The sequence below is a fragment of the Ixodes scapularis genome, unplaced genomic scaffold (genome assembly GCF_016920785.2).
Source record: "Ixodes scapularis isolate PalLabHiFi unplaced genomic scaffold, ASM1692078v2 PGA_scaffold4__175_contigs__length_147842914, whole genome shotgun sequence".
Taxonomy (NCBI): domain Eukaryota; kingdom Metazoa; phylum Arthropoda; class Arachnida; order Ixodida; family Ixodidae; genus Ixodes; species Ixodes scapularis.
Genome location: NW_024609879.1, coordinates 122,889,142 through 122,916,752, shown reverse-complemented (window position 1 = coordinate 122,916,752; position 27,611 = coordinate 122,889,142). Strand labels below are relative to the sequence as shown.

At 48.4% G+C, this 27,611-nt stretch overlaps 1 protein-coding gene across 1 annotated transcript; it reads left to right on the top strand.

Moving 5' to 3' along the window:
* On the top strand, nt 1-27,611 carry LOC8032718 (lipase member K-like). Its single transcript, XM_040206224.1, has 9 exons — nt 1-129; nt 9,501-9,702; nt 12,380-12,494; nt 14,921-15,071; nt 20,451-20,546; nt 24,397-24,549; nt 25,055-25,126; nt 25,282-25,350; nt 27,083-27,611. The coding sequence occupies exons 1-9, from the start codon at nt 1-3 to the stop codon at nt 27,335-27,337; spliced, it is 1,242 nt and encodes a 413-aa protein (XP_040062158.1). The 3' UTR covers nt 27,338-27,611.

The following is a 27,611-nucleotide window of genomic DNA, read 5'->3' as shown; positions in this document are numbered from 1 at the left end:
ATGGCGCCGTCGGGGTTCTTCCAGCTGATCTCTGGGCTTGCGTTGACCAGCGTCCAGACCACAGCGAGCCTGACGTCGAGATTGACCAGCATCTACACTTATGACGACTCCAAGCTGTGCACCGGCATCGTGAGTAGACATGCTCGTAACAGTGTGACGTATACTGTTTCTGTTTCCGCGGGAAAGGAGAGCTGACAAATTGGTTTGCTTTGCTGGATGTCGTCCACTTACGGACAGGTGAGGTAATGTCGTACGATTGCTGGCTGTGGGAAGGGTAATGCAGCGCGTACTGAGCGTATACACTTTGAGGTACGATGTGGTATGTCACCAGGGGCGTTTGTTCAGCAGCGGGGGGCACAATCTTCGCGAATTCGCTATAACCGGCCGATTGTTTGGTCTCTGGCGCGTATCACACGCGAACACACGTCAGTAGAAGCGCAGAACTGAGCTCCTGAACCCTGTGGTCTTAGGTTCTTTCTTGGCTTTGATGGGTTTCCTTCAAACAAAGTGAAGACGATGGTTGGTGATCGCCTGATTTTTCTTCCCACAGAAGTGAGTCTAAGAGCCTGTCACGCGCATATGCTTTAGTCGCCGCTGTCTAGTAGTAGCGGGTGAAATATAATCAATGTCTTTAGATTTCAATCTTACGAACAACTTTGTTGTACAAGTAGAAGTAAGAGTATGCAGATTGCCCTTTTACCTTTACTGGGCTGCCAATTCTCGGGCATACTGACGTATTTGATCACTCAAATGTTACCGCGGCCTTCCTAGCGAACTGGGAATCCTTAGTACTTTAAACATGAAGTAAGTCTTCTATAAATAATTTTAGAAGTTATATTGGCCGTATATAATTTTTTTTAGATGCTAGCCTGGTTTAATTAAACACACCGCGAAATATGCATTTTTCCCCCCAAGTCTGGTTTTGAGGTATCGAAATGAATGACTGCTGTTGTTTCTTCGACTCATAAAGGATGCGCTTGAAGTTTAAACCTCACTCTTCGGAATGAAACGTGCGTTAAGGATCCTTTCCATGTTTGTGAAGGCCCTAAAAAAAAAACAAAAAACAATGACAGTGACATATGCGCGTTGCAGAATAAGCTTGCCACCTCATCCTACACAATCGCGTGTTGTTACTGCGGCGATTGTTTGAGCTACCTCAACTAACTATATTTTCTGACTCCCCGGCCTTTACCCTTTCCGGTATGCTATTTCATATCGCGAAATTCATAATAGTTATTGCGAAATCGGCAAATGAAAATGGTGCAAAAACCAACATTCAAATATACCCGCACTTTTCAGTGCCGTGACGTCAGTGGAGGGGAAGCTTGCCAATCGGGCGAGCAGTCTAAAAAATAGAATATGCCAATCATTCGTTCCGTGCTGAAGCACGGGGACTGGAGCGAGCTTCCAAAGCATTCATTTGACACCATGAAACTGCTTCGAACCAGTTGGGAACAAATTCTACAGTCCAAAGAGTAAACCCTGCACTTCCACTGACGTCACTATATCGTTGTTGCCAGTAGAGACTTTCAGTTTGAAAAACACGGTGAGTACCAAAATTGTAAATTCAATAACTTCGTGAAAAAAAATTATTCTGACCTAATATTTGGGATACTATTTTGGCGATGTTGTTTGGCCAGTTTAGCGAAATTTCAAGCAAATCGGGGACCACGAAGAAATCGCCGGATATGCAAGGTGTTTTTTCTGCTTCCCGTTCCGGTGCCCAACACCGTATACAGCGATGACGCACACTACCGGAGCGGCCGCCGTCGATCGGTGCAACGTCTGTTGCATTCCGAAGAGGGAAGCAACGGCCTTGCCAGTGCAAGGGCCTTGATCACCTAAGAAAGGCAACAACGCGCATATCGATGAGCTGCCCCACCGAAGCGTTGCACGCATATCGAGGTCTCGACATTGCGGCATGCATCACCAATGCGGAGCACACGTCCGTCTGCTTCTGGCGCAGGGGTTGCAGTGACGTCAGAACGCCGAGCTCCGATTGGCTCTGATTGGATGGCTAGTTTGTAGAACTCAATGCTATAGACGCTTTGCAGCAGCTGTGCATGGGCGCCGCCATAACTGACCTTCAGTTTTTGATTCCTCCAATTTAATTTTCTTCACTTCATCATTACCATAGCAGGCCAGGTAATGGCCCTCTTAAATTCTATTGCGTCCTTCTACCCAGCATTGGCCTTTCTGGAGGCTCGTCAGCACCCGTTTGAGTGGCTCAGTATCTTCAGAAGACAAAAGAAGGTCAGCAATGGCGGCTGTAATCTGGCGCGTGTGTAAAGCGTCTATAGACCGTTTTACTGAAAGAGGGCGAGAGAGAAAAGGGGAAAGGGCTACCGGCGCTTTCCCCCTTTCTGATTGTGTAGGAAGAGTGAAAGTCCCGGATGAGAGGCTTGGCCGGTGTTGGGTGCCCGCAGTGCCCCAACTTCGTTCGCGCTTTCTTTTCTGTTTTGAACTCGCAAACTTAATTAGAGTAACGGGCTTCGATGGCAACAGTTCCCCGGTCATCGGGACACCATTGCTCGGTCATAGGGTGCACGAATAACGACAGAAAGCGTCGAATACTGTCCGAGGACCCATGTAGCTTGCAATGAATCCGGCAAGGCGAGAGCGGCTGCACGCATTCCACATGACCCCGGTCTTGGCGGCAGTGGATTGCGTTCGTAAACTGAAGACATTTCCTCAACACCATCTTCTCGACTGTGCTCGGAACAGCTTGTGAATGGAGCTCGCACCGAACGCTGTACCGCCGATGAACATGGGGTACGCTCGCAAGGTGCGTGCCAGTTTTCTCGTGATAATTGCTGTTTCAGCTTGTAAAACTTCGTAACTGAATTTATCTTAATATTGATAATTTGCAGTGGTGACTGACTCGATTTCATCATTTACAACATTTAGTTGATGGCTTATTTCCGCCGCCGGGTGAGGCTAGAAATTGTTGAAAAGGTAGTTCTAACGGTTTTCCTGAGTAGCGATCCCCTGCGATATCAGAGAGCCGACAAAAGCGCTCCTTGGAGTGCCGCTAGTGGGTTGTTTGGGTTGTTTCCGTTGATTGGGCGCTTTGAAGCGCTGGATAGTCGTTCCAGGGTACGACTCGTGTGTTGCAATCTGCGTTTTCGAGCCCAGTGTCTACGTTTCTTTGTTCGAGTCATGGCATCCGCCAGTGCGGCAACGGGGGGAACAGCGGGAGCGAACGTGTCAGTGATAGAAATTGGAGGTTAGTACTCAAAATATTGCATCAAATAGTAAAATAATTCGTGGCTGCTTTAACGCTTTCTGCGGTTTGATATAAGCACGTCTAGAACGTCTTCGTCGTTCATCCACAATGAAATATGAGAACACGGACACGCAAGATAAAAGCAGCGCAGCAAAACGATATGTAGCAGCTCCGGGTGTTTACGAAAGTTAATTGAGGTTCCCGTTTCGTGTATCGCTTGTTCATTACTAAAAACGGCTGCGTTGAAATGGGCCTATTGCAAGCAAATATTTATGAATGGTTCATTATTTCCAGTCACGCGGAAAGCGGTGGAGCTTCAAAACATTGCAGCCGCACGTGCCTTGCCGAATTCCATGCAGGCTACGAGGTCCCTGGGCGGTATTCGACGCTTTCTGTCGTTATTCGTGCACCCTATGACCGAGCAATGGTGTCCCGATGACCGGGGGACTGTGGCCATCGAAGCCCGTGGCTCTAATTAAGTTTGCGAGTTCAAAACAGAAAAGAAAGCGCGAAAGAAGTTGGGGCACAGCGGACAACCAACACCGGCCAAGCCTCTCATCCGGGACTTTCACTCTTCCTACACAATCAGAAAGGGGGAAAGCGCCGGTAGCCCTTTCCCCTTTTCTCTCTCGCTCTCAAAATGGCGCTACCCACGATAAAACGGTCTATAGCTGCCTCGAGGTCTACCCACTATCCTTCCAATCGGAACCAATCGGAGCTCGGCGTTCCGATGTCGCCGCAACCCCTTCGCAAGAAGCAGACCAACTTGCGGTCCATAGGCCTGCAGCTTTGCCCCCTCAAATGTCATTAATAGTGTATGCACGCAGCGCCGCCTATAAGGAGTGTTCACTGGACGCCATATTCGTGGGTGCTGTCTATAGCGCATGCTCAAAACGAGCCCACATTAATAGGTTGCTAAGACCGGCAATCCTGAGGGTGCGAAACGCACGTTACTAAAGAACCGTGGAAGCTCGCCATCAACACGCGCTCAGCAGTCGAGGACACAGCTATGGCCTCCAGTGAATACTTCCTGTAGGGAGTATTCACTGGCGGCCATAGCTGTGTGCGCAAATGCTGAGCACGTGCTGACGGCAAGCTTCCACAGTTCTTTTGCAATGTGCTTTCCGCACCATCAGGATTGACGGTCTTAGCAGCCAATTTATGTGAGCTCGTTCTGAGCATGCGCTCTAAACAGCACCCACAAATATGGCGTCCAGTGAATGCTCCCTATAGGTGCGTCAGCGTCGCCGCCGGCGCGTCGTGCCGGGTCTCAGAACGAGCGCGACTCTAGCACACGCGTCGACGCCATGACGGATGCGTCTTCCGCTTTGCGGCGTTTCTCGTCGAGCTTCAGGCTATTTGTTGCTTGGGGGCGGGTCGCGTTCCACCAATGATGACGTCATCCACGCAGACCCCTTTCCTTCTAGGTGGTATTGACATAACGCATAACTCAACGCATAACGCGAGTGTAAACACGACCTAACCGTTTTTACGATTGTCAAGACTCACTCCCACAGAGCTTCTGACTACTTTTCACTGCGTTGCAAGGGATCCGCCAGAACTTTCGATGGTCACCGATTTTAACAAACGTTGTACCACGTTGCGTCGCTTGGCAGCCGGAGCTGTTCCTCGACGTACGGCCCCGGAACTTATATAGTCAAACGTCATCTGAATATAAACCATTAGCTTGTTTGTTCGTCGTGTATTTGGGATCCGGTCCCACTAGTGAAACTAAAACCAATTTGTATACATAAACAAAATAAGAAGGCAATAAGCTTTTTAAATCTGCCGCGCAGTAACATTTACTCCTAGATAAATCTGCATTTTCAGGGTGAATTGATGATGCCCTATGTTTAATGTGATGTCTTAAAGTGGGTGCGGTGTTTGGTGTTGGTTCGTTAAACGGGTCGAGATTCTTCGAATGCTTTGAAATATCTGTCGATCTCACGGGGAAGGCATCCTTTGTTGCGTCAAATGCCGAACCTAAAACAACATCCTAAACGGAAAAATTGCACCACCAAGCAATGCGTGAAAAAGAAAGAGAATCATTAGAGCTAGTGTTTTTTGCCATAAATAATCTACTAACCACCACTCCCCTCTGTAATGCCGATGGTTTGGGGGTATTTTAAATAAACAAATAAATAATCGGGAGGTTCAATGACCGCGAGGTATTCTCAACTTCGCCGAAGTTAAGTGTGTATATGAACGTAGTTTCCCTCAGCATGAAAGATCCATTAGCCGAGGCAGTTTATGCGGCACACTTTGGCCGGATGCACTCTATTTTTAAAGAGAGAGAGAGAGAGAGAGGGAGGATGAAAAAAGAAGTTAGCGTATTTGCACACCCCAAGTGGTGTGGGATTGTTTAAAGCGAATCCATCACAACCGCCTGAGAAACTATGCATGTCTGGAACGCGTCCCCCGACTTGCGTGTTTCCCGCATCCAAAAAATTGGTCCCTTGATTTCCGCCAGCTGACGCCATAGATGTGTTATGCTGTCCGCCGTCTGCGATCCTGGCGGTGTTCCAGCAGTGGTGGTGAATGTGGTAGAGGCCTGTTCTGGTGCAGATCTTCATCCAGCTTAACAAAGCACGGAAGCTTCGATAGTCAGCGGTTGGGACACTGCGACGAGAACGACACTCGCGTTCACTCGTGCTTTTTGCCGGAACTTCTATGGCCAACCGCCAGGATCGCGACATCCGACAGCATGGCACTCCGGCTTCTGTGACGTCAGTTGTTGGCACTTCGGGACCCCCTTCAAAGCATAAGTGGAACAGGACGCTATAAACACACCAGTGCGGAGACCAGATCCAGGCACGGTATATGTACTGAAACTACGGTACCTGAAGCGCGTCTTCGAACGGTGTGTTTATCGTTCTATCTCGCGCATGCGTCGAATGTGGTCCCCAACTGGCAACGAATGACGTCACAAAAGCAGGTGTGTCGTGCTGTTGGATGTTGCGATCCCGGCGGTTGGTCGTAGAACTGCCGGTGAAAATCACGAGCGAACCCGAGTGTCGTTGTCGTCGCGGCGTCCCAACTTCTGGCTATAGCCGAAACTTTCGTGGATTGTCACACTGGAGAGTGACATTAAGCAGAACGGGCGTCTGCCAGAATCACCACCGCCAGGGTCGCGACCGGCGACAGCATGACACCTTTATAACGTCGCGAGACAAAAAACGAGGGACCACTTTTTTGAACGCGGAAAACACACCAGGCGGGAGACGCGTTCGACGCACCGTACTGAAACTGCCTGGTCAAATCGGTTGTGCGCATTGCTATTCGCGACTCCAGCAAAACGGACGCCACCAAGCGGGAAAACCGGGAACCAGCCGGTCCGGGTCGCTCCGCGCCCCTCCGTGTCTCTGGTGGCTTTCACCATGGGCGTACCAACCTGGGGGGGGGGGGGGCAAGGGGGGCGCTTGCCCCCCCAGTTCTCAGAGTGGGGGGGCAAGGCATGTGTTTTGCTCCCCCCCCCCTCCCCCCCCAGAAAAAGCCGCCACTGGGCACGGCAAACACTACCCGTCGGCGCCACAGGGATACAAAGGGCACCAACCCGGTCCTGGGGGAGGGGGGGTTCTGGTTTTCCCCCCCACTCAAAAACAAGTTGGTACGCCACTGGCTTTCACGGACACATGTTGTCGGCGCGGGGGAGGACAATGTAATTTGACGAAGGTCCGAAAGTTTGCATGAGTGTTCATTAGTGTGGTGAAGCCTCAGTAGGTTGTTTCCTTCCATCACGTGTTTGAAAGCCCGTTTACTCCACAACACAGGGTCGCGTGCTTTCGATTTCCTGGATGGGGAGGATTCACGGAAAACTGTTTCGATTTCTCGTCTGTCTCGAATCACATTCAAAGTAACGACTACTTGGTAACTGATAAGTGGTTTCTTTATAAGGATGTAGAACAATGGACTGAGGACGACAGACGAGGTGTTTCACTGGAGGGAACACCAACGTTGCAGCCAAGTGAATGGGAAGGTTCGACAGCTGCTTTTCTTGAGTTTGGTTGTGTTTGATTAGCTTCAAGTTTGTGCCACCCACGCCGGTCGGTACGTTGGCTATTCATCTTGGCTGCTTTTCGCCGAAAAAGCCTCTGAACCACACTGAAGGAGTTGGGCTGATTTCGCAATTACTTGATTCAGGAAAACCTGCTCCCTGCATATGATTAAAGGCCGACGACCAGACTCGAGATTCTGCAAGGCAGAAGACCCTCCTCTCCACGGCTTCGGGCGAGGGAAGCGAAGATGGAAAGAAGGGACCAAGAGGGGCGGGCGTGGGTGGAAAGGGTAGGAGGGAGAGGAGGAAGTGGGCGAAAAGTGGAAAGCGCGAACTGGTCGTCGGTCTTTAATGAGGGAAATTATCTGCTTTCAAAAGGTGGAGGACGCGTCTCGCAAAGTTAGAAGCTGTCACGGCATTTTGATCTATCGCTCCTCCAATACTTATATTATACCCCCGTCGAAGCCATCAGCAATATACGTCTACATTGCTCATGTTTACCGGCCACGGAAAATGCTAATTTTCTCCGTTCAGGATTCGAGGTCAAGTTCAATGCAGAGAGGTTCTGCGTGAATCTCCGATGAAGACTCTCTTCAGTTCGTCCGCATTCGTCTCCGTGCTACCGGCTAGGACCATTCGGCTAAGTTTAAGTAGTATCTCTCTGTCTGTCAAATATTATTCAGCAGTTCATCTAATAGCTAGTCAACTAAGCTCATATTTCAACCCGAAGAATATACTAATATCGCTTTAGTGGGACAGTTCGTAATATAATACATAACCCGCTCGTCAAAATGACTTCTCGATTGCTACTAAAACCAGAATTGAAATAAGAGTATCAGCTGCGTAGTGGGGCGCCAGCGGGTTAAAACGCTCCTCGGCTCAAGAAGCGCTCGCTCAATTTTCGTAATTTTCCTGCAGCCTGCGTTGTTGACCGCACAAAAGCTCGATTTCGCGAACAGATAAGTCGCATGGTCGAGGCATGCGAGTTAGCTGAAAATTGCTCTCGGTGGAACAGTTCTGTAGTCATCGCCGCTTTCCTTAGATGATCAAAACTGATTAAAGTCTATTACCGTCTCTCCGGAGCCCATAGTTTCGGTTTTGAACGAAATCTCCGAAACGAAAGTTTGACATGAAAAGAGCAAAAAACATCAGGAAAACAAAACTATGCTTTGCAAGTTTATGTGCGCCGGCTACACTTAACCATCTCAGTTCAGATACCTATAAAATTTGGCATTAAACAAAAGAAAATCTGTTAAATTGAATGCGCCACCCGTTCAGGCAGCCCGGCCGAGCCGACGCGACCTAGACTCAGCCGCCATGTTTGTTTGCTGTTGGCGCTCCCTATAGGTCGCTGGAGTCGCGAATAGTAAGTTACAGGTCGAGAAGGTAGCGGCAAATGCCCCTCAAAGGGATTCATATATTCCTCCACCACCTCCGCATCCAATAGCGTCCCATCGTTTCCGTGACGCCGTAGCCAACGCGGGGGAGGGTTTTGCCTTCCTGTAAATATTTGCCTTATCTTTCGACTTTGACTTAGCGTTCTGGAAGCCACGAGAGAGTGTTTTCTCCCTCTAACGAAAACAAATACGACTTTCGGGGGTTAGGTTCCTCATCCGATGGATACAAAGGCTATTTTGAGGGGCTCGGTTCCCTCTCCGATGAATAGAAAGGTCGCCTTCTTGTAAAGTGGGTGTCGGAGACAAGTTAGCATCACCCTATAGGCAATATATATCCATTGAACCGGAAGAAGGGGCGTTTCCAGCGAACTCTTCTTTCGACTACGGAGGGATTTGAAACGGACGCATCACGCATGTGAGAGGAGCTTCTCTTACCTTCTTGACTTGTAACCGACTATAGATGTAGAGCCGACAAATAAGCTAAGCCTTCAGAGTAACGATACTTGAGCCATTTTAATGAGTAAAGTTATTTTTGCCAGTTTCTGAAGCTGTATCTAAAATCGCAGGAAATGGTTTTCCAACTTTCATAAATGTTAGAAAAAAAGTACGCGAAAAACCGAAATGATACCGCCCGTACTTTATGACGCCACATTTTTGGGTTGTGTGTATGTTTATATAGGCCGAACTTAGTCCGTCTCAACTGGCGACTGTTCTCTCAGCTGTATATGTTTCTAAAGGCAGGTTTTGTATGGGAAATGTGACCTTATACAAGAAAGAAATACGTCACGCACTCTCTGCAGACTTTCTTGTATGAGGTATTAGGAGTGTGACCGTGGCTTTGTAATTCTGGCAAAAAGTCTCACGCAGCGAGGGACGCTTGCAGGCCTCCCTCGTCGAGAGCGAAGGCTACCCTTTCGAGAGGCACGATGTGGTCACCCAAGACGGCTACATCATCGAAATGCACAGGATTCCTCGAGGCAGGGAGCCGTGTCCGGAACCGTGCCACAGAGAACCTGTTTTCGCTATGACTGGACTTGCGGCCGACTCTGCTACGTTTGTCTTCAACCTTCCACGACTGTCGTTGGGTAAGACACGCACGGCTGACGGCGTTTGTTTTTCTAGCGATCGAAGTTCTTGTCAAGCCACACACTCAGATGCACTCTTTGAGCGGACAAAGCTACGACGACACTACCTCCCTGTGTAGGACGCCATCATGTTTATGATCCTGCCTCAGGGCAACGAAACCATAAGCAGGCGAACCTTTTAAAGTGGTAGCTTCATAGGCCCAACCACGCTCAAGGTCATGTCCTCAAGCTGTTTGGTGGGAACAGCGCAAAAAAGACGTAGGACGAGGTCGAAGAAACATACAGAGAGGGCGCTGACTTACAACTGAAAGTTTATTGCTCTGCACGAAGAGAAATAAACACAGAAAGGAGGAAGGGGAGGGAACAAACAAATCAAACCAATAACATACGGCATCACCCACGCCCACGCCTTTTTTGCGCTGTTCCCACCAAACAGTATGTACCATCAACTAGCCCAACTACATGCCTTGCTGCATGTCCTCAAGGTCGCGTAGTCAAGGTTATTTAAGCGCGGGTCGCGTAAGCTCGTAAGCGCTTATAGCTGAATCTGACGTTTTTGACGTTGTCCTCCAAGCTGTCCTAAAGGCCGTCCTAGACGTCGTCTTTGACGTCGTACCTTGAGGTCGTCCTATAGGTCCTTGAGGTCGTCCTAGAGGTCGTCCTGACGTCGTTCTTGAGGTCATCCTTGACATCTCCCTAGACGTCGTTCTTGAGGTCATCCTAGACGTCGTTCTTGGGGTCATCCTAGAGGTCGTCTTTGACGCCGTTCTTAACGTCGTCTTCGGTGAGTGGACGGCATATTACAACCATTTTATCACCATACCTTTTTCGTTTCTAATTGATACTGAACCAAACAATTTAGTGTCCATAATAAGTGGCGCACAATCCTTCCACGAGCCAGCAGCCGCCGGTGTATGCGAGCGCACGCCACGAAATTGACGTTGACCCTTCGTATGGGCTTCGGGCCAAAGGAGAATTCAGACAGGCTTTTCATCTCTACAAGTAAAAGCTACGTGTTTGTTATACAATTGATCGCTTATCATTTTACCCAGACCCCACTGCAGAGATCAAAAGATTGTCATTATTCTCCCTTACCCTGGAGCCCACACCTTCCACTGTCATCTTACGCGTAAACGGGGGACTATGAGGCCCATTTCGTAGCGTGTGCTTACGCACACCGCGGCGGCTGCTGGCTTGTGGAAAGATCGTGCGCCACGTTTTATAGAAACTGAAATGTTTGGTTCAGCATCCTTTTAAAGGCCGGTTCCCACATGCAGCGGAGCGCTGATAGTGTGCTGTTTACGTGTCGTCAGATACTTATCGTCTGCCGTGAACAACAGTTTTGACGGTGCGATACAAATCTGGTGAAGGCTCCCGTCAGCACGCGCTTATCGCAAAGTCAGCGCTGTAATGGCCGGTTCTCACATGCAGCGAAGCGCTGATGTAGCGCTCCTCACGTGCCATCAGCTACTTATCGTAAGCCATGAGCAACAGTTTCGACGGTGCGATAGGCCCGTAGCTCTCAAGTTTTGAGCAGCGCTCCAGGCGATCAAAATAGAATATTTGGCTCGCGTTTTGAGCGTGCGTCATCACGCTTCCTCACTACAGTTTTATATACTCCGTTCCATTCTAAGTGCCAGCGCAGCAGATTCTACAAGAGCGAGCTCCGAGCTTGCAGTGACCATTCCAAGCACGTGCGCTCGATCAGTGCGAGCATCGTTCAGGGGAACATGTTCTTGCAAGTAGCATCAGCTTCGCTATCACATAAAATGAAACATACGGGCTCACGGAAGCTATGAAAGAACGCAATAAAATAATAAAGCTGAATGGGATGCTGAGGCCTCGAGCTGCATAATTCTTCTCTATTTTATTTTTTTAGACGTTTTGTTATCGCGCGCCTACAGATGCTGCCTGGTGCTTTAATCCGAACGTAGCACGTGCAAAATCGAACATTACAGCGCCGCCTGGATAGTGCTGCCAGCATAACATGGTCGCATCTTGCGGACGCACTCGCGCCCCCTGCCCGAGAGCAACGGGTCTATACAAAGCTGGTAAACGCTGCCGTCAGCACGCGCTTAGCGCGAGGTTAGCGCTATGCTTGTAGCGCTCCGCTGCATGTGTGAACGGGCCTTAAGTGTGAACAGGCCTAAAGCTACCGCCTTTCATCGTGTTTGGTTGAATAAACGTGCGTGTAATTTGTATTAAATAAATACATATTTTTAATCAATCAATCTCCTCGAAGGTGGAGTGCACTGGCAATTTTATTCACGTGTTTTTAAACCTACTTTCACGGCTTCGTCTTCATACCACCAGGCGCTGTGAATATCTGATTTGCTCGAGAAAGCTGCCGAGGAAACCGGCCGATGCAGCTTTCTGTTGCCATCCATTTCGAAGATGTCGCTGATACTCTTTATAGATGATGCGTTAGTGGTTTTTGAGATTACTTAAAACCCAGTTCAGATGACTATCTGATAGGAAGTAAAATGAATTGAGGAATGACCCTTGCGCTCCCATTTACGAGGTAAATGCCGTAAAATGCAATCAATTGTCTTCAATTCCCAGTAGTTCCAGTTGCAGCCATCTCTCTTGCCATATTCAAAATGTGCCCTAACCTACGGCTGTTCGGAAAAATGATCATATGTAAGGACATTTGTAAAACTCTAGTGTAAACTTTCAGGATTCGTGTTAGCTGACAATAAGTACGACGTGTGGCTTGGAAACTCCAGGGGCAATGCTTACGGCAAGAGGCACACGAAGTTCGACCCGAAGTCAAGACGATTCTGGGACTTCACGTGAGTCTTTTACAGGGATATATATGTTATGGGATATTCCCACCACTTCCCACCACTGAAAATGATGTCCGTTGTTGATGTTGTTGTGTAGTTATTGATGTTATGATTGGCGCACTAGTATAGGGTATCCGCTGTCAATGTTGCCGAATCCTCAAAAAAGATCAGCCGCCACCCTCGGGGAATCAAACCTTGGCCCGCTGCTTGCGAAGCGGAGGTGCCACAGCGTTAACAACCTGTCTTATATATAGGGTTCTTGCAGTACGTGACGCCCATTGCACGTACTCTCTGGAAAGATACAAAGAAAAAGCCGATAACAAAATGCCTTTATGACACTGTTGATATCAAGAGCTCGTGTATTGAGACGCGCTTTTCTGCGCTCCGGAAGAAAAAAGGACACAAAAGAGTTCGGAACAAAATGTTCAGGTGTCTATTTTGTTTCGAAGGCTTTTGAAAACGCACCCAATGGTGCGTGAACGCGATGCCGACGCCCAACGACTTCGTCTTGACGTGTTGCAGCTATCGTTGTTACTCTACTGTGCATTAACACAGGACTGCTAAATTTTAGTTTTCTTTCTATTTTTTGGTCCCTCTGGAACAACATGCGGGAGACATGTTTCCTCAGTTAAATACAACACACGACATCTAGAACTTGAGTAAAGTAGCACAGTTAGGCGAGTTTACTTGACCGCACATTCCCGATAGAAGTGCCAGGCACCGGCCGTGATTACTCCAGTTATGTGGCACGGGCTTTGTTGCTCATCCCTCGGGGGGAGTGAGTTTTTTCTTTATTGTTTGAGTTTGCGTTGATAGATGGACGAATACACCTGAACCCTTTGAACCAGGCGTCGGCTTGCACCACCTAGTTGTTTCTAGAAACTGTTTTCGAAATCGGAGTATATCATAAGCACTCCAGGCACCATATAGTTTCAGTACCACGCGCTTATAGAAAGTATGCTTCTGAGTGCTTCTATAAGAACTACGTACTTACAGAAAGTATGATCCTGAGTGAAGGCATGCACAGGGCCAAATTTAACTGGGTTGAATAGAAGAGGTTGGTCAAGGTTTGGAGCCTTTAAACCTAATGCCTTTCGGTTCGTGTTGGGGTGCGACTTCACGTCCCTACACGAGTCAGTCACTTTGCAGCTATAAACAACCCCCCGATGGTTACGAAAGTGCGCTCGAGGAACATGCACACATATCCTCGTATTTTTGTATTGTTTGTTGGATTATGAAACGGCGTTGTCGGAGTACGGAGAGTCACTGAGAGAAAAAGGGCTTGCAGTGCGGTGCAGCCACCACCAGTGTCGCATATGCTAGATGTAACCCAAATATTTGATTATCCCATTTGCAAGCGAAACAAGTAAATAGCTTTCTTTCTTCGGGTGAGGCCTATAGCGTGTTGCCGCGAGAACAATGGATTATTTTTGCTGCCTCTAACGAGTGTTGACGAATATTGACGCCATTCCACGTGAGCGCCCATTCTCCGTAGCACTTTTGTTTCTAAATGTGATGCAGAGAGTAGCCGCTACCATGGCATGGTGCTAGTATCGGTGGTTCTCGTGACTCGTCTAAGTCTCGTTTTGCCGTCCGCTCTTCCTCTCCCTTTTACGGCGGCGCCCTCTTTTGACCATCTGCCTGGTTTCTCCAGTGTATACCACTCCAAGTTCCGTCCTTCTGCGTGCTGCTATCTTTGTCTAGTGAGCTTCGGAACGTTTTGAGCATGCGCAATAGCTTTCTTCGGGAATACCAGACGCCGTACATGCATGCACACACAGCCACGTGACTGCATTTTTTTTTGCCCGGGTAATGAGCGCTAGAACGGAGTCTAGAGGAGGCGGCAATACAGCTCTGTCGGTCGTTGGTGTAGCCCAGTGTTTCCCAAACTGTCCGTCATGCAGATTCAGCAGGCGGTCGCGAAGCGTCTCGGGAACTTGGAAAAAAATGTAAACGTGGCTTCTCTGCGGTGGTGTCGATGAAAACAAGCTTACAGCTTGCAGCTCAACATCGAGCCAGAAGTGATTGTCGCGGTGTTCAAACTCCGCCCTCGTTTCGATAAACTACGCTCTAACAAACAAGCTCACTTTAGTAATTGGGAATAATAATTCCTGCTGGGAATCTTTTTTTTTTTTTTTATGTGGCGATTGTTCTTTGTTTAGCTGATTCCCTCTGACTATATTGACTCTCAAATAAAAGTCCCGAGTCAATTTTCGAGTATTACTGTTTATGCATTGAACGCCTGTGGCATGCGAAGAGCAGGGGAGGAGGGGGATGGGGGAGGAGGTTACGACGTGATGTTTAAATGTTTGATGCATCGTAAAGTTGTAGTGTTTGGGAAGCATTGGAATAATCGTTACTGTGTGCTGTATTTAAAAGACTCGACATCCGCGCAGCTGTCTGTTCACCAAACTTTCTCTTGAACTGCGCAGTTTTCACGAGCACGCCGTGTACGACGTTCCTGCCCAGATCGACTACGTCTTGAATGCGACGAAACGCAACAACCTCATCTACGTCGGCTACTCGCAGGGAACCCTCGTTTTCTTCACCATGATGTCCGAAAAGCCGGAGTACAACGACAAGGTCTGTTTTGCGTGGGACTTTTAGCAAACCGTTACCGTATTCCGCGTATACCGCATTACCGGAGGGAGCCCTTGAAGCATGCTTTTGAGCACGGGCCCGGGTGACACCCCTGCCCGTTTCGGTCTGGACGAGCATCGTAGCGAGGCGTGCGGTCGCGTTTCGGTCTACTGCGTGGTGCACGTTATAGACCCCGGGCTAGCGGCCGTACTCCACTGGCTAAATTTCAGATCTAAAGTACAGGGTGATTCAAGGAGACGCCAGGCTCTTTAAATCGACCGCAAAATGCCCTATCGCGCAACGACTTTGTGTGGCGTTGCTCTCAGATGGTGCATTTTTTTTTGTAAAATTTGCAAAGAGCGAACTTACCCGAGGAAAAAGTAAAGAAAGAAAAAGGCTTAGCTTTTATGGAAACGCAGCGACGCCACCGGTCTTCAAACAACACGGCGCCGTTTCGCACGGGAGACAAGAGATGGCGCAACGAACGCCGCCAACGAACGAGCATACGGCGCCGAGAGCCAGCGTCTTTAGCAGACAATCTTTTCGACTCAAAAGCGGCGCGCGTTCCACAGGCGGCGACAGTCGCAGAAACAAAAACAGACGCGGTAACAACAAGGAACTGTAGTTTCTTGTCTGCTAAATACGCCGGCTCTCGGCGTCGTATGCTCGTTCGTTGGCGGCAGTTGGCGTCGCGACCGCTTGCGCCATCTTTTGTCTCCCGTGCGAAACGGCGTCATGTTGTTTGCAGACCGGTGGCGTCGCTGCGTTTCCATAGGAGCTAAGCCTTTTTCTTGCTTTACTTTTTCCTCAAAAATATGCACCATCTGTGGGCAACGCTGCACAAAGTCGTAGCGCGATAGGTTAAGAAACCGAATTTTGCGGTCGATTTAAAGAGCCTAGCGTCTCCTTGAATCACCCTGTAGATAATGATTAAATTCGCCATCCTCTGGCAGGCAAAAATCCCGCAGTATAAACACCTAACAGATCATTTGTTTTGCTTTGTCGGTTTACGTTTGAGATATTGAAGGTAGAAAATGGCGGTAACTTTATAAGGTGGATGGTGCTCTTAGTTCAGTTGGTTCCTATAGGGCGGGGTTTTGTATCGAAGCATGCTACGTCACACCGTTGTTTCTTTGTGACGCTGCGCGCGCTTCCCTTCAGCACCACCCGGCTACAAAGGCTTTGCGCTGAATTTTCTGGTTCGCCAAGAGACGGGAAGTGCACCTTCCTGCCCTTTCCGCGCCATTTGGTTCCGCGCGCTACTTCTACACCACCCAACACCGCCTAAAAGACAAGGCCGTGGTACTCCTCAGGTGACGTCACGAGCGTTAGCCTATGGACGCCGCTGTACAGCATAGCATCGAGCAAATCGCGCGTGGATTTGCCGTCGTACGATCGAGTTTCAGTGGACAGAAACGCGCATAGGGCGCTAAAATTTAATATGTGAACTTTAATTGGGATGGGAAACCTAATTTAATCCGTATAAGGCAATCAGGTGTTCGTTATACGGAAAAAACAAAACAAAAAAAAAGGCTTTGAGCGTGGACGAGACATCATACGAACGAAGTTTGATAGTCAAAACTTGTTTTATTCGAAAAATGTCGCATATAGACACACTTATTTAAACAGAAAAAAATGCTCAAGGGCACACATTAATATTACTATGCAGGATTATTGTTATTATTCGTAATTATTTAGAAAACATGCAAGACGAAACTGCAGACATCATGGCTTCTTGAGATGCATATATGAGTAGTTCGTCTAAGCCGTAATCTGGTGGAATTAAGGCTACAAATGGTGGACATAAATTATTATGACTTTAATCTGAAACTGGAACAGAAGGTGGACAATATTTTTACAGTGGTAGAAAAAATAAACAAGGACATACACGTCGTTAACTCAGCTAAATAATTTCATTAAACCACCTTCCTTATATAACGATTCACTACGCCAGAGAACTGATAAATGATAAACTCCCACCAGCTTGCCTGCGTGCTATTTATATATTTGTGTACCTATAGTGTCTACTATCAACAGTACTGAGATGGTTACTCGGGACTCGAACTTTCTAGTAGGAGAAAATATAATAAAACATAACTTAAGGAAGTTCAAATGTGTTGCCAATGAAAGCAACTAATTTGCTTTTAAAACATTTTATTTTTCAGCTTTTTTAGAGTTATTTATGAGAAAAGTATGTGACTAAAACGGCTAATTTGCACCACGACACAAAGTTCGCAGGAATGTGTCAGCTACATCACAAGCGCGCAACAGCTAATAGAACACTATCGAGGCTTCAACTGCGCTTAACACTTGTGATGTTACTTGCGCTAGTTAGGCAATTTTTTTTAATTTGCAGTCTTAAATATAGTTAATGTTTCACAACACTGTTTATGTGTATGGGCAAGCACAACAAACATAAATTGAAGAAACTTTCCGTCCAGTCTGTTGGTCAGATTCTTATAGAGCTGACAAAAACTGACCATTTTTGCACTAGAATACTGGATTGCGTCATCTTCAGTGCCACATACGTTTTGGCGTTTGTCTTGAAAGTGAAACTGAACAAAAATGCTGACAATAGAAAACTAATATATGTACGCTTAAGCATAATGTACAAGAGAAAGTCCCACAGCTTCAAGCATTCACATGGAAAGCTGAAGTAATAAAAAAAGTCGAGTACATATCACGTTTAAAATAAGTCTCAGATGTCCATAGAATGCATTCCACGAGGCTTCAGCAAGCAGATAATATCGCAGACAACGACATAAACATAACCATCAATGCACAACCGAGGAACAGTTCTGCTACAGCGTCTTGCACAGCAGCGACGCCCATTCGCTTCCTTTTTGAGTTCGGCTCTTTTCTCGCGGTATGCACAGTTGCCAAGTAAACTGGACACCCTGGGAACTTCGACGGAACTGCTACAGGAGAGAGGCGCAGGCAAGTCAGTGGCGCTGCCAACACGCTCCCGCGTAGCGTTGATGACATGGGAATTCTCCCGAAAACACTTCAGCGTCCGCGTAGTGAAGCTCGCATACACAGAAGAATAAAAGCGCCCTCGTATGAGCAACTGGATGCCTGAGTGAAGAGGCTACGAGATTGAACAAACGAGCGAAAGGGGTGTTCTTGAGTCGTTTAACGAACTTAACAACTTTGGAAAACTACTAAAACGCAATAACTGCGCGCCAGAGGAGAAGAGTCGTACACGCACAACGGATGGCGTATACGTGTGCTGGTTTCCGTAAAGACCAAGCACGACACGCTTGTAACCGCTCGCACTTGTACTTTCACTCATGTGTACCTAAATTTCTCCTTCTTTTGCGTTCTACAAATGCAAAATATGACTTGAAAAAAAAAAAGGAAAAGTTTTCATCCTGGTGTTGCTCGAGATGACGAGGTTGTCCCGCGGGATCGCTCGTATCAACATATCACGAAGATCATTCTCGTTCGGAAATCGGAACACTGTTACTTTCGGGCCTCCGGTGTAACTATCTCGGAACCGAGGGACGCAACGTTACAACGGCATCGGTGTGCCGCTCGAGATGTTTGAGGCAAATAAGCATGCACGATTGACACAATGATGAAACAAGACCAAGAAGACTGTTAAAATATCAAATCAAGAAAAAACAAAAAGAAATGCGCGCAGATTTTTTTATTGGGTGTCGAACGCCGACGTACGCGCAATCGGCAATCCGACGGTGCCCCGGCGTGACTATCCGGGGGAAAAGGGTAATGCTTTGCGTTGAGGTCGACGTCTCAGGCAATTTGAGCCTTCGGCCCCCAGCTCTGACATAGTTGGACGTAATCTCTCCGAGCTTTGTATTCCAGGCGGTGCTGCACCTCTCGTTTCAGCTCCTTTCTCTCTTGTCCCTTCCATCTCTCTCCCCTCCTCGCGCTTTTGCACACCACCTGCCTCTGCTCCTCCCGTTCCTGCCTGCTGGGTCCGTAGCTCTGTCTGCAGCGCACTCGGCTTCCAAGCCGATGACCGCGGCCGGGGTTCGATCCCTGACACCGGTTGCCGTCTTTTTAAGGTTTTTTTAGCGGTCACGGAATGACCGAACTACACATCTCGTGCATACGCGGCTCCTGAGGTTGGTTGACTCTATAAAATTACCGCTTTAGAATTCTTTTTAAGCGGGGCAACTAGAACATTACATTGCTTTTATAAGGTTTTCAGTGGTGTGGCGCAATTGGTATTGCAAGTCCTAGGTGCATCGATGTCGGTTTTCCTCAGGGTCCAGACATCCTCCGTATCAGGCGCTGCCAGTATTCGCCGTATCACGCAGACGAAGTGTACACGATTTATCTCATCAAACAGAGTCGAAGCAGTAACTACGCGTTCGCACGTAGAGACGCCAGAAGGCGTGCGGTTTGCACATAGAAATCATCGAGGCGGTAAATTGGCCGAGGTTCTGGTATAACCGATACAGAGGGCGCGCGTGTATGGAGGCACTTTATAAGAGTCGGGTGCGTACTTACGCTATATTTTAAATAAACACAAATAAACACAAGTGAGAAGAAGACGATGAACTACAAAAATGTTAGCGCCAGCTTTTCCTTTTAGTGTGGGCTAATCGAAACTTCAAAACGAATTGTATCGAATTTGTTTTTCTGTTTCCACGGTGAGAAATAATTTCAAGCGATATGGCAGTTGGTTTGGTAAACAATTTAACGTTGCTAAAACAAACTGATCGCGTAAAAAAGAATTGTCGGTGCATAGGTTTACTATGACGCATAAATGTTGGTATAGAACTGCGGCCACAGCTGTAGAAACGTCCACGGTCTCCTGCCGCGTTACGATGTCGGGCGCGCAGGAAGGGAGTACCCGCGGCTCGAAGTCCGGCAGAAGCAAATGTGCAGCCCCCCCCCCCCCCCCCCCCCCCCCCGCGCCGCCATCTCCGAGATGCATACGCGCGAGTCGCGCGCGAGAGTCGCGTGAACTGCCCGTGCCGCAGAGCACGCGAGCTCAGCCGCTATTCAGAGCGATGATTGTGGAATCACGGCTGCCGGAGCGGCGTCTGTCGCCGTTGCAATCAGAAAGGAGATCGTCGCGTTGAAGCGAGCAAACGAGCAATCCTGCAATAAGTAATGAGGCGCGTGCGCACTGCACGGTTGTAGGCAGTGGGCGGCGATCTGTGTGACGTCACTTCCGTGACCAACTTTTCGTCACACCGGCCTCCCCATTTTTCAAAGGCCACCCCTTCCCCCTTTCTTTCAAGCGCGGGAAAAAAAAAACGCAGTTCTATGTCAGAAGAATAAAATAAAAGACAACAACATATTTGTATTATGAATCAGTGAATTGAACAACCCGAATATAAAGTGGAACCCGTGTGATCCCGCGTGAGGCCCAGGAGGGAACATTTATAATCCCGAAATTTTATTCAGGTGAAGGCTTTTGCTGGTTTGACACCGTTCAACAAGCTGGCCCACATGAAGGTACCGCCTTTGGCACTCTTCGCTCCGCATGCCGAGCCACTCCTGGTAAGTTTTCACTTTTATATTTACTTTTTTCAGAAAAAAAGTGAAAGCCGCTTACAACTCCCTGTAACGCCGAATTGGAGCGCAGCTCTTGAGGAGGAGGGAAGGGCGCTGGGGGGGGGGGGGGGTTAGACTAACCAGGGGGGGTCACGTGACCTTGGGGGGTCACGTGACCCCCAATGCCGATGATGTCATCACTGACGTCACTGATGACGTCATTAGTGACGTCACTGATGACTTCACCAGTGATGATGACGATGACGATGTGAATGTCGGTGACGTCATCAGTGATGATGACGATGACGATGCGGATGCCGGTGACGACATCAGTGACGTCACTGATGACGTCATTAGTGATGATGACGATGCGGATGTCGGTAACGTCACCGGCATCCACATCGTCATCGTCATCATCACTGATGACGTCACCGGCATCCACATCGTCATCGTCATCATCACTGATGACGTCACCGGCATCCGCATCGTCATCGTCATCATCACTGATGATGTCACCGACATCCGCATTGTCATCGTCATCATCACTGATGACGTCATCAGTGACGTCACTGATGTCGTCACCGGCATCCGCATCGTCATCGTCATCATCACTGATGACGTCACCGGCATCCACATCGTCATCGTCACTGATGACGTCATCATCATTGATGTCATCATCACTGATGACGTCACCGGCATCCACATCGTCATCGTCATCATCACTGATGACGTCACCGGCATCCGCATCGTCATCGTCATCACTGATGATGACATCAGTGATGATGACGATGACGATGTGGATGCCGGTGACGTCATCAGTGTCGATGACGTCATCGGGGGGGTCACGCGACATCGGCGGGGGTCACGTGACCTCGGGGGGTCACGTGACCTCGAGGAGGGTGTCACGTGACCTCAGGGGAGTCACGTGACCTCGAGGAGGGGGTCACGTGACCTCAGGGGAGTCACGTGACTTCGGGGGCTCACGTGACCTCGGGGGGGTCACGTGCCTCCCCACGAAGTCACGTGACCCCGGTGGGGGGCTCGCGCGGTGCATTATGGGATATTTCCCATGATGCACCGCGCGGTTACGCCGACGGCGACGGCGACGGCGACGCCGACGCCGCTCAAGCCGGAAACGGGCCCCTAAGAGCTGCGCTCTAATAAGCACAGAAGAGTACTAACTTCTGTTTTTATCCGTAAAACTAACTGTTAGAGAGCTTCGGTATACCTTGATAAGAGCAGGTATTAAAAAAAAAAAAAAAGATTGCCAGGAAGTTTTTTTAGGACTCCGCATGTCCCGCTGTACGAAACTGGTTGAACCGTGCTTTGCGAGAGTGGGAAAACGGAGAGTTTTAGGGAACCGTTTCTGCACATCCAATAGGGTACCACTGACATCAGCTCACGTGACGTCAATGTTCCCACTAAAGTTAGCGGCGAAACTGAATTGGTGTCTAAGTCACGTGACAATTTTCCCGCGAAACTAAGCGGGGAATCTGAATTGCTGTGTAAGTCGCATGACATCCGGGGACCTATGCTACACGGCGCGGGACCAAGCGAAACCAAGAGAGTGGGACAACGTCGTCTGCTGCGATTGGTCGGTGCCGCGCCCTTGGTCTTGCTTGGTCCTGCTCACAACTGGTAGCAGCGCGCAAAAAACGCAAAGACAAAGGGAGAAATGCACAAGACGGACGCTGAACTTCAACTGTTCAACTGAACGTTTATTGAAAGAACACACCCAAGGATACAACCACACCGTTATCGCATCAACGCTGAAGATAAGATATTTCTTTTTTTTTTTTTTAATGTAAATACACCAAAGTCTGGCTGACGCAGTTATCTCCCTCCTGTTCTATCAAGTACGCTTCCAGCAGTTCTCTCGCAGTTTTGTCCACCCCATTTCCCCATAATCCTATAATATCTTCTAAATTCGACTTACACATGAGAGTGGCGCAGTGTAGGCAGATGTCTTTCCGTTGTTGAGCTCAGTGACAGGGCATGATCGCGCGCACAATTGTTGACGCATCGGCCAGTTTGGCCGATGTATACCCGACCGCAGCCTCAAAGGAATTCGGTACACCATTCTTACTGCACAATCAACATACTTATTTCTGTGTTTTACAGAACACTTGTTACCTTCCGCGGGGTAAAGTTCCGACAACTTACTAGGCGCCGAAAAGACGACCGGCACGGCGTACCTCCCCGCTATCTTTTCCATAATGTGAGATATTTTATGCATATAAGGGATCACTTGGGGTCGTTTGTTCGGCCTTTCTTTGGGTTGATGAGGTCCCGTTTTTACACTTCTTAGTAATTTCTCCACCACCCCCAACAAAACAGACGCTGAGAAGCCCACAGCCCCAAGCCGTTTCACCTGCTTGCCAAAGCTCTCTTGTAGCATGTGGTGGCACGACTTCTCTAGACAAGCCTGCATGCACGATTACGCTCTTTCCCTTTTAACGAGCTTCGAGTGGGCGGAGTCGTAAGGCCCACTCGTGTTAGCAAGACTTCGGTGTATTTACATAAAAAAAAAGTAGCTTAACTTGAGCGTTGATGCGATAGCGGTGTGGTTGTTTACTTGGGTGTGTTCGTTTCACTAAACGTTCAGTTGAAGTTCAGCGCTCGTCTGGTGCATTTCTCCCTTTGTCTTTGGGTTTTTTGCGCGCTGCTACCAGTTCAAATCATGAACCAATTCGCCTACATCGCCACGTTGGTCCTGCTGTGCAGGTCACGTGACGCCAATTTTATCCGCTAAATTTGGCGGGGGAAATTGAATTGGTGCGTAGGTCACGGGAAGTTATTTTTCCCGTTAAGTTTAGCGGGGAGATTGACGTCACATGGCCTGATTTCACGTGACGTATACACAAATACAGCTTCCTCTCTTAATATAGCGGAGAAACTGAATTGGTGTGTAGGTCTGTGACATCCCACAATGCAACACTGTACGCGTTGCATTATGGGCGTCACAGGCCACGGCTTCACAAAATGCGGCTCCGCAAAAATCGGCTTCACGAAATCTGGAGCCACTAGCCAAAGAACGGTTAAAAAAAAAGATACGATTATCGTTCCACATGAACCCGGCAAAACGGCCACTGATTTTGAACGATTAGTAAACAGTGGCACTGAAAAGGGCAGCGATCACACCACCCTTTCAGGACCCTTTTTTCGTAATGGCGGCATGCCTTGGGACAGTGTTCTCTTCCCGGCGCTTGCGACGCCTCTGTCCGTAACCGTCTTTGTCTAAACGTGTTCGCGAAAAAAAAAATATAAGGTTGTTCTGGCTCTAACATTCGAGAACTTAGCAGATATCCAATTAGAATTAGGATATATACGTCCATTGTGTATTCACAAGTAACTGAGCCTTTTCAGTTTAAACGTCTGCGCACGCCGCGGGCCGTCTGGGGCATGACTGCTGCGACGCGAAAATTACTCTCCCGACTGCGTTTCAGTTGAATTTAATGCAAAGCGCAAGTTCGCCCGCTTCTTTTGCAGGGGTTGTGGTGACGTCAGAATGCCGAGCTCCGATTGGCTTTGGTTGAAAGGTTAGGGGGTAGACCTCAAAGTAAGCTGCCTTAAGGTCTACCCACTATCCTTCCAATCACAGCTAGGCCAGTCAGAGATCGGCGTTCTGGCACCACCACAACCCCTGCAAAAGGAGCAGGCGAGCTTGCGCTTTGAGTACTATGTGAGAGTAAGTGCAAAAGAAAATGGCACACATAGTCCCGTAATCTGAACTAAACATTGTTATGACATGCGGTGAATGATTGTTCGTTAATCTCGTGGTTATTGCGTTGCGGTTTGCGTCCATGGCGCTCGAAACTAACATGTATTTTTTCGTTCTTGCTTTATCGTAAAATAGCAGGCTGCCTCCTTCATGGGGCATCATGAAGTGCTCCCAAGGGGCCTCCGAATTCTACCCTGGGCCCGGCGGTTCTGCGCATACCTCACAAGAGGAATCTGCACGTTTTTTGGAGACCGACTGATTAACCTTGGCAGCAACTACGTCAATGAGGTTGGCGGCGCTCAATAGTCGGGTTGTTCTTCATCTTCTTGGTGCGCAGTGGAGTGGAGCCTTTTCTAAAGAACAAAGCGTGCATTTGTATGTGTTGGCTTCACGGCGGGCCTCCGATCTTGTGAACTTAATTCCCCTTTTATTGTGCACAGTTTCGACAAGTCCCCATTTCTTTACTTCATGTGTTTTTTTTTTTCATTGGTGGCGTGGTGTCCCTTGGCTTCGCTTCAACAAAAATTAGGATGGTACCACGGGTAATATTTACGATGACAGGTGGCTCAAGTCACCAGCCAATTAAAAAAAAGGCAACCACCTTGCAATCATTTACCCATCCATTCATTCATTTAGAATACCGTTTGCTTCTAAAGCTTCAGGGCATTGCACCTTTTCATGTAAAAATAAGTAGGCATATCTGCAAATTAGACAAGAAAGAAAACCTGGATGCTGTACGACGCGTTTAAAAACCACGTTCAAGATTTCTTAAACAGTGTCTTGTAATACGCAGACGCGGTTGCCGCTGTACCTGTGCTTCGCTCCTTCTGGAACTTCCATGAAGAATATTATTCATTTAGATCAGGTAAGGCTCGAGATAAATTTGTACTAGGGGTCGATGCTCTTGAACAGTTCGTTTTGTTTTTTTAACGTTGGCAGATGCATCTGATTTAACTTTATGCCACAGAGTGACCGGCCATTGGGTTATTTCTCGAATTCTGTACTTGATGTTTCCTGCAGATGGTGAAGTCCAAGAAACCTCAGAAATTCGACTACGGAGTAGAGATGAATCGTGTCCTCTACGGCCAGGTGAGATTATACATCTAGGACTGGGGTTTTCTGGTCGAAGCCAAGGGGATTGTAAAGTTGAAATGACCCTTATCTCTAAGTGACTGCTGTCTACTTGGTATGTCAATTAAGTGAATGATCAAAAACAATATAGCGTGTTGCAACACAAAAAGGTGAAGAGAGGCCCCTCCCACAAAGCCTTCTGGCCGCTGTGATTGTTTCTTCGATCCTTTAAACTCTTCTCCAATGTTCGCTGTGCTGAAACGGAAAGAAAGGCGGCTTCGTGGGGAGAGCTTGTACCGCTTCTCTTAAGCTGCAACAGGTCATAGTGAAGTGAGTCGCGCATGAGCACTTGCTTTGGAAAACTGTCGTTTCGGGAAGACAGAAAGGGAAACCCCGGTGGCTGAGTGGGCTAGTGCATACCAGCTCGGAGCACGTGTAGCGAAAGCTCGCGCTTGCAGAACGTAGAATCCTGGGTTCCATCGCTTGCAGAACCCAGAATCCGGGGTTTACACCGCGCTGCAGATCAGCAGCGCACGCTCCGAAAACGTTACACAGCCTGCAGCAGACAAAGATAACGCCGCGCAGAAGGCGTTTTTTTTTTTGTTTTTTTTTCAAAGGTTTTCTATACACCAACTCAACTCTCTGACGTCACGCTGCTTCGGTGGCGCTGCTGTCGGAACTGCGCATGCGCAGACGCTTCCTGTCGCACGACTCCGGTTCCTGCGCACGCCCGCTGCCCACACCTGGTGTGTGGGCAAAGGCCAGACTGGTTTGTAAACAGCGTAAGCCGTTGTCAGACTACATCGTACGAAAGACAGCCTGCAGACGGTGTCTGATGCGATGCTTCTTCCTTGTATGACGGTCACATTGGTCGTACAAAAAGTGTCTGCGAACATGTTCCAAGCGTACGTATGGAACACAGATATGGTTCGAAGATGCTTAGGACGTGTCCGCAGATGCTTGCCTCATCATGTCTGCAGAAAGCGCCGTGTCTTGAGCATGGTGTATAAGCAGACTAACCGCGGCTTCATCAGTTTTAATACGAAAGCATTAACTGTTCCATGGAGACAAAGCCTGCGTTATCTGATGTCTGTAGCAGCAAAAAAAGGTACCTAAATACCCACTGGATAAGCGGAAGGGCAACCTAAATTCCCATTTTGGCTCAGCGAAACGGAACGTAAATTCCCATTGGCTGCCAAGCGGACGCGCCTCAGAAAAATAAAACATAAAGAAAAGAAAAGCAACGCAGATGCCTTGTCACGGAAGCCGGCGGGGCGCTCAAGGTCAAAGCGAACGCGCCTCAGAAATGAAACAAAACAAAAGCACAGCACCGCAGATGCATCGTCACGGAAACCGTGGAGCCGGAGATGTTCCGCGCCTGTGCAGTGGGAAAGCCTGATGTCACCACCGGAGTGCCGTGTGAAAAAGGAAGATGTGGCGCCCTGCTTGTAGGAATGCGTTCACATTCCTACAACACTGCTTACCTGTAGGAATGCTTTCGCATTCCTACAGGTGCTGCTTGCAGGAATGCTTTCACAATCCTACAAGACTGCTTACCTGTAGGAACGCTTTCGCATTCCTACTAGTAAGCAGTCTAAAGTTCGTCGTTTAATTTTTACTGATAAAAACGTAGAAATTTACTCTCCGCTGTGTACCTTGTATAAAAAAAAACAACTAAACATCACGAAAAAAACAACTGCAGGTTTAAGAAATTAGTTGCCTCGTGAGAAGCCCTGCTCCTTCTTCGCAGCGACGGCCGCCGCTCTACAACTTGTCCAACGTCAAGACGGACGTCGGTGCCTTCTGGAGCGAGGGTGACGAGTTCGTGGCACCGCAGGACGTGCGAGACCTCGTTCGGGACTTGGGACCCCGCGTCAAGAAGAACAACTACATCGACGACGTGCAGTACACGCACGTGCACTTCATTGTGGGGACTGTGAATTCGGCCTACCTTAACAAGGACCTGCTCGAGTTTCTGGGACGGTACAGGGCGCCTGGACCCTGAGGTCATCGTGGTACGCACGGTGCACTCCGGACGTTCTGCGCGAAACAACAACAACGGGGGCAGACAAAATAATGGTCACATTTAATAGACATAGACTATCACGAACAGTATGGCCTAAAACATTCTATCCGAACTTTTTCTGCGTCTGTGGTCCCCACAAGCTCTCTTATCTCCATTTGCCCGAGTCCGAATTATGTAACCTCAACCATAGCGTCCTATATACTGACAAAGCCTGGCAGATTGCCACGAGAAGCGGCTGCCGAAATGTCAAAAG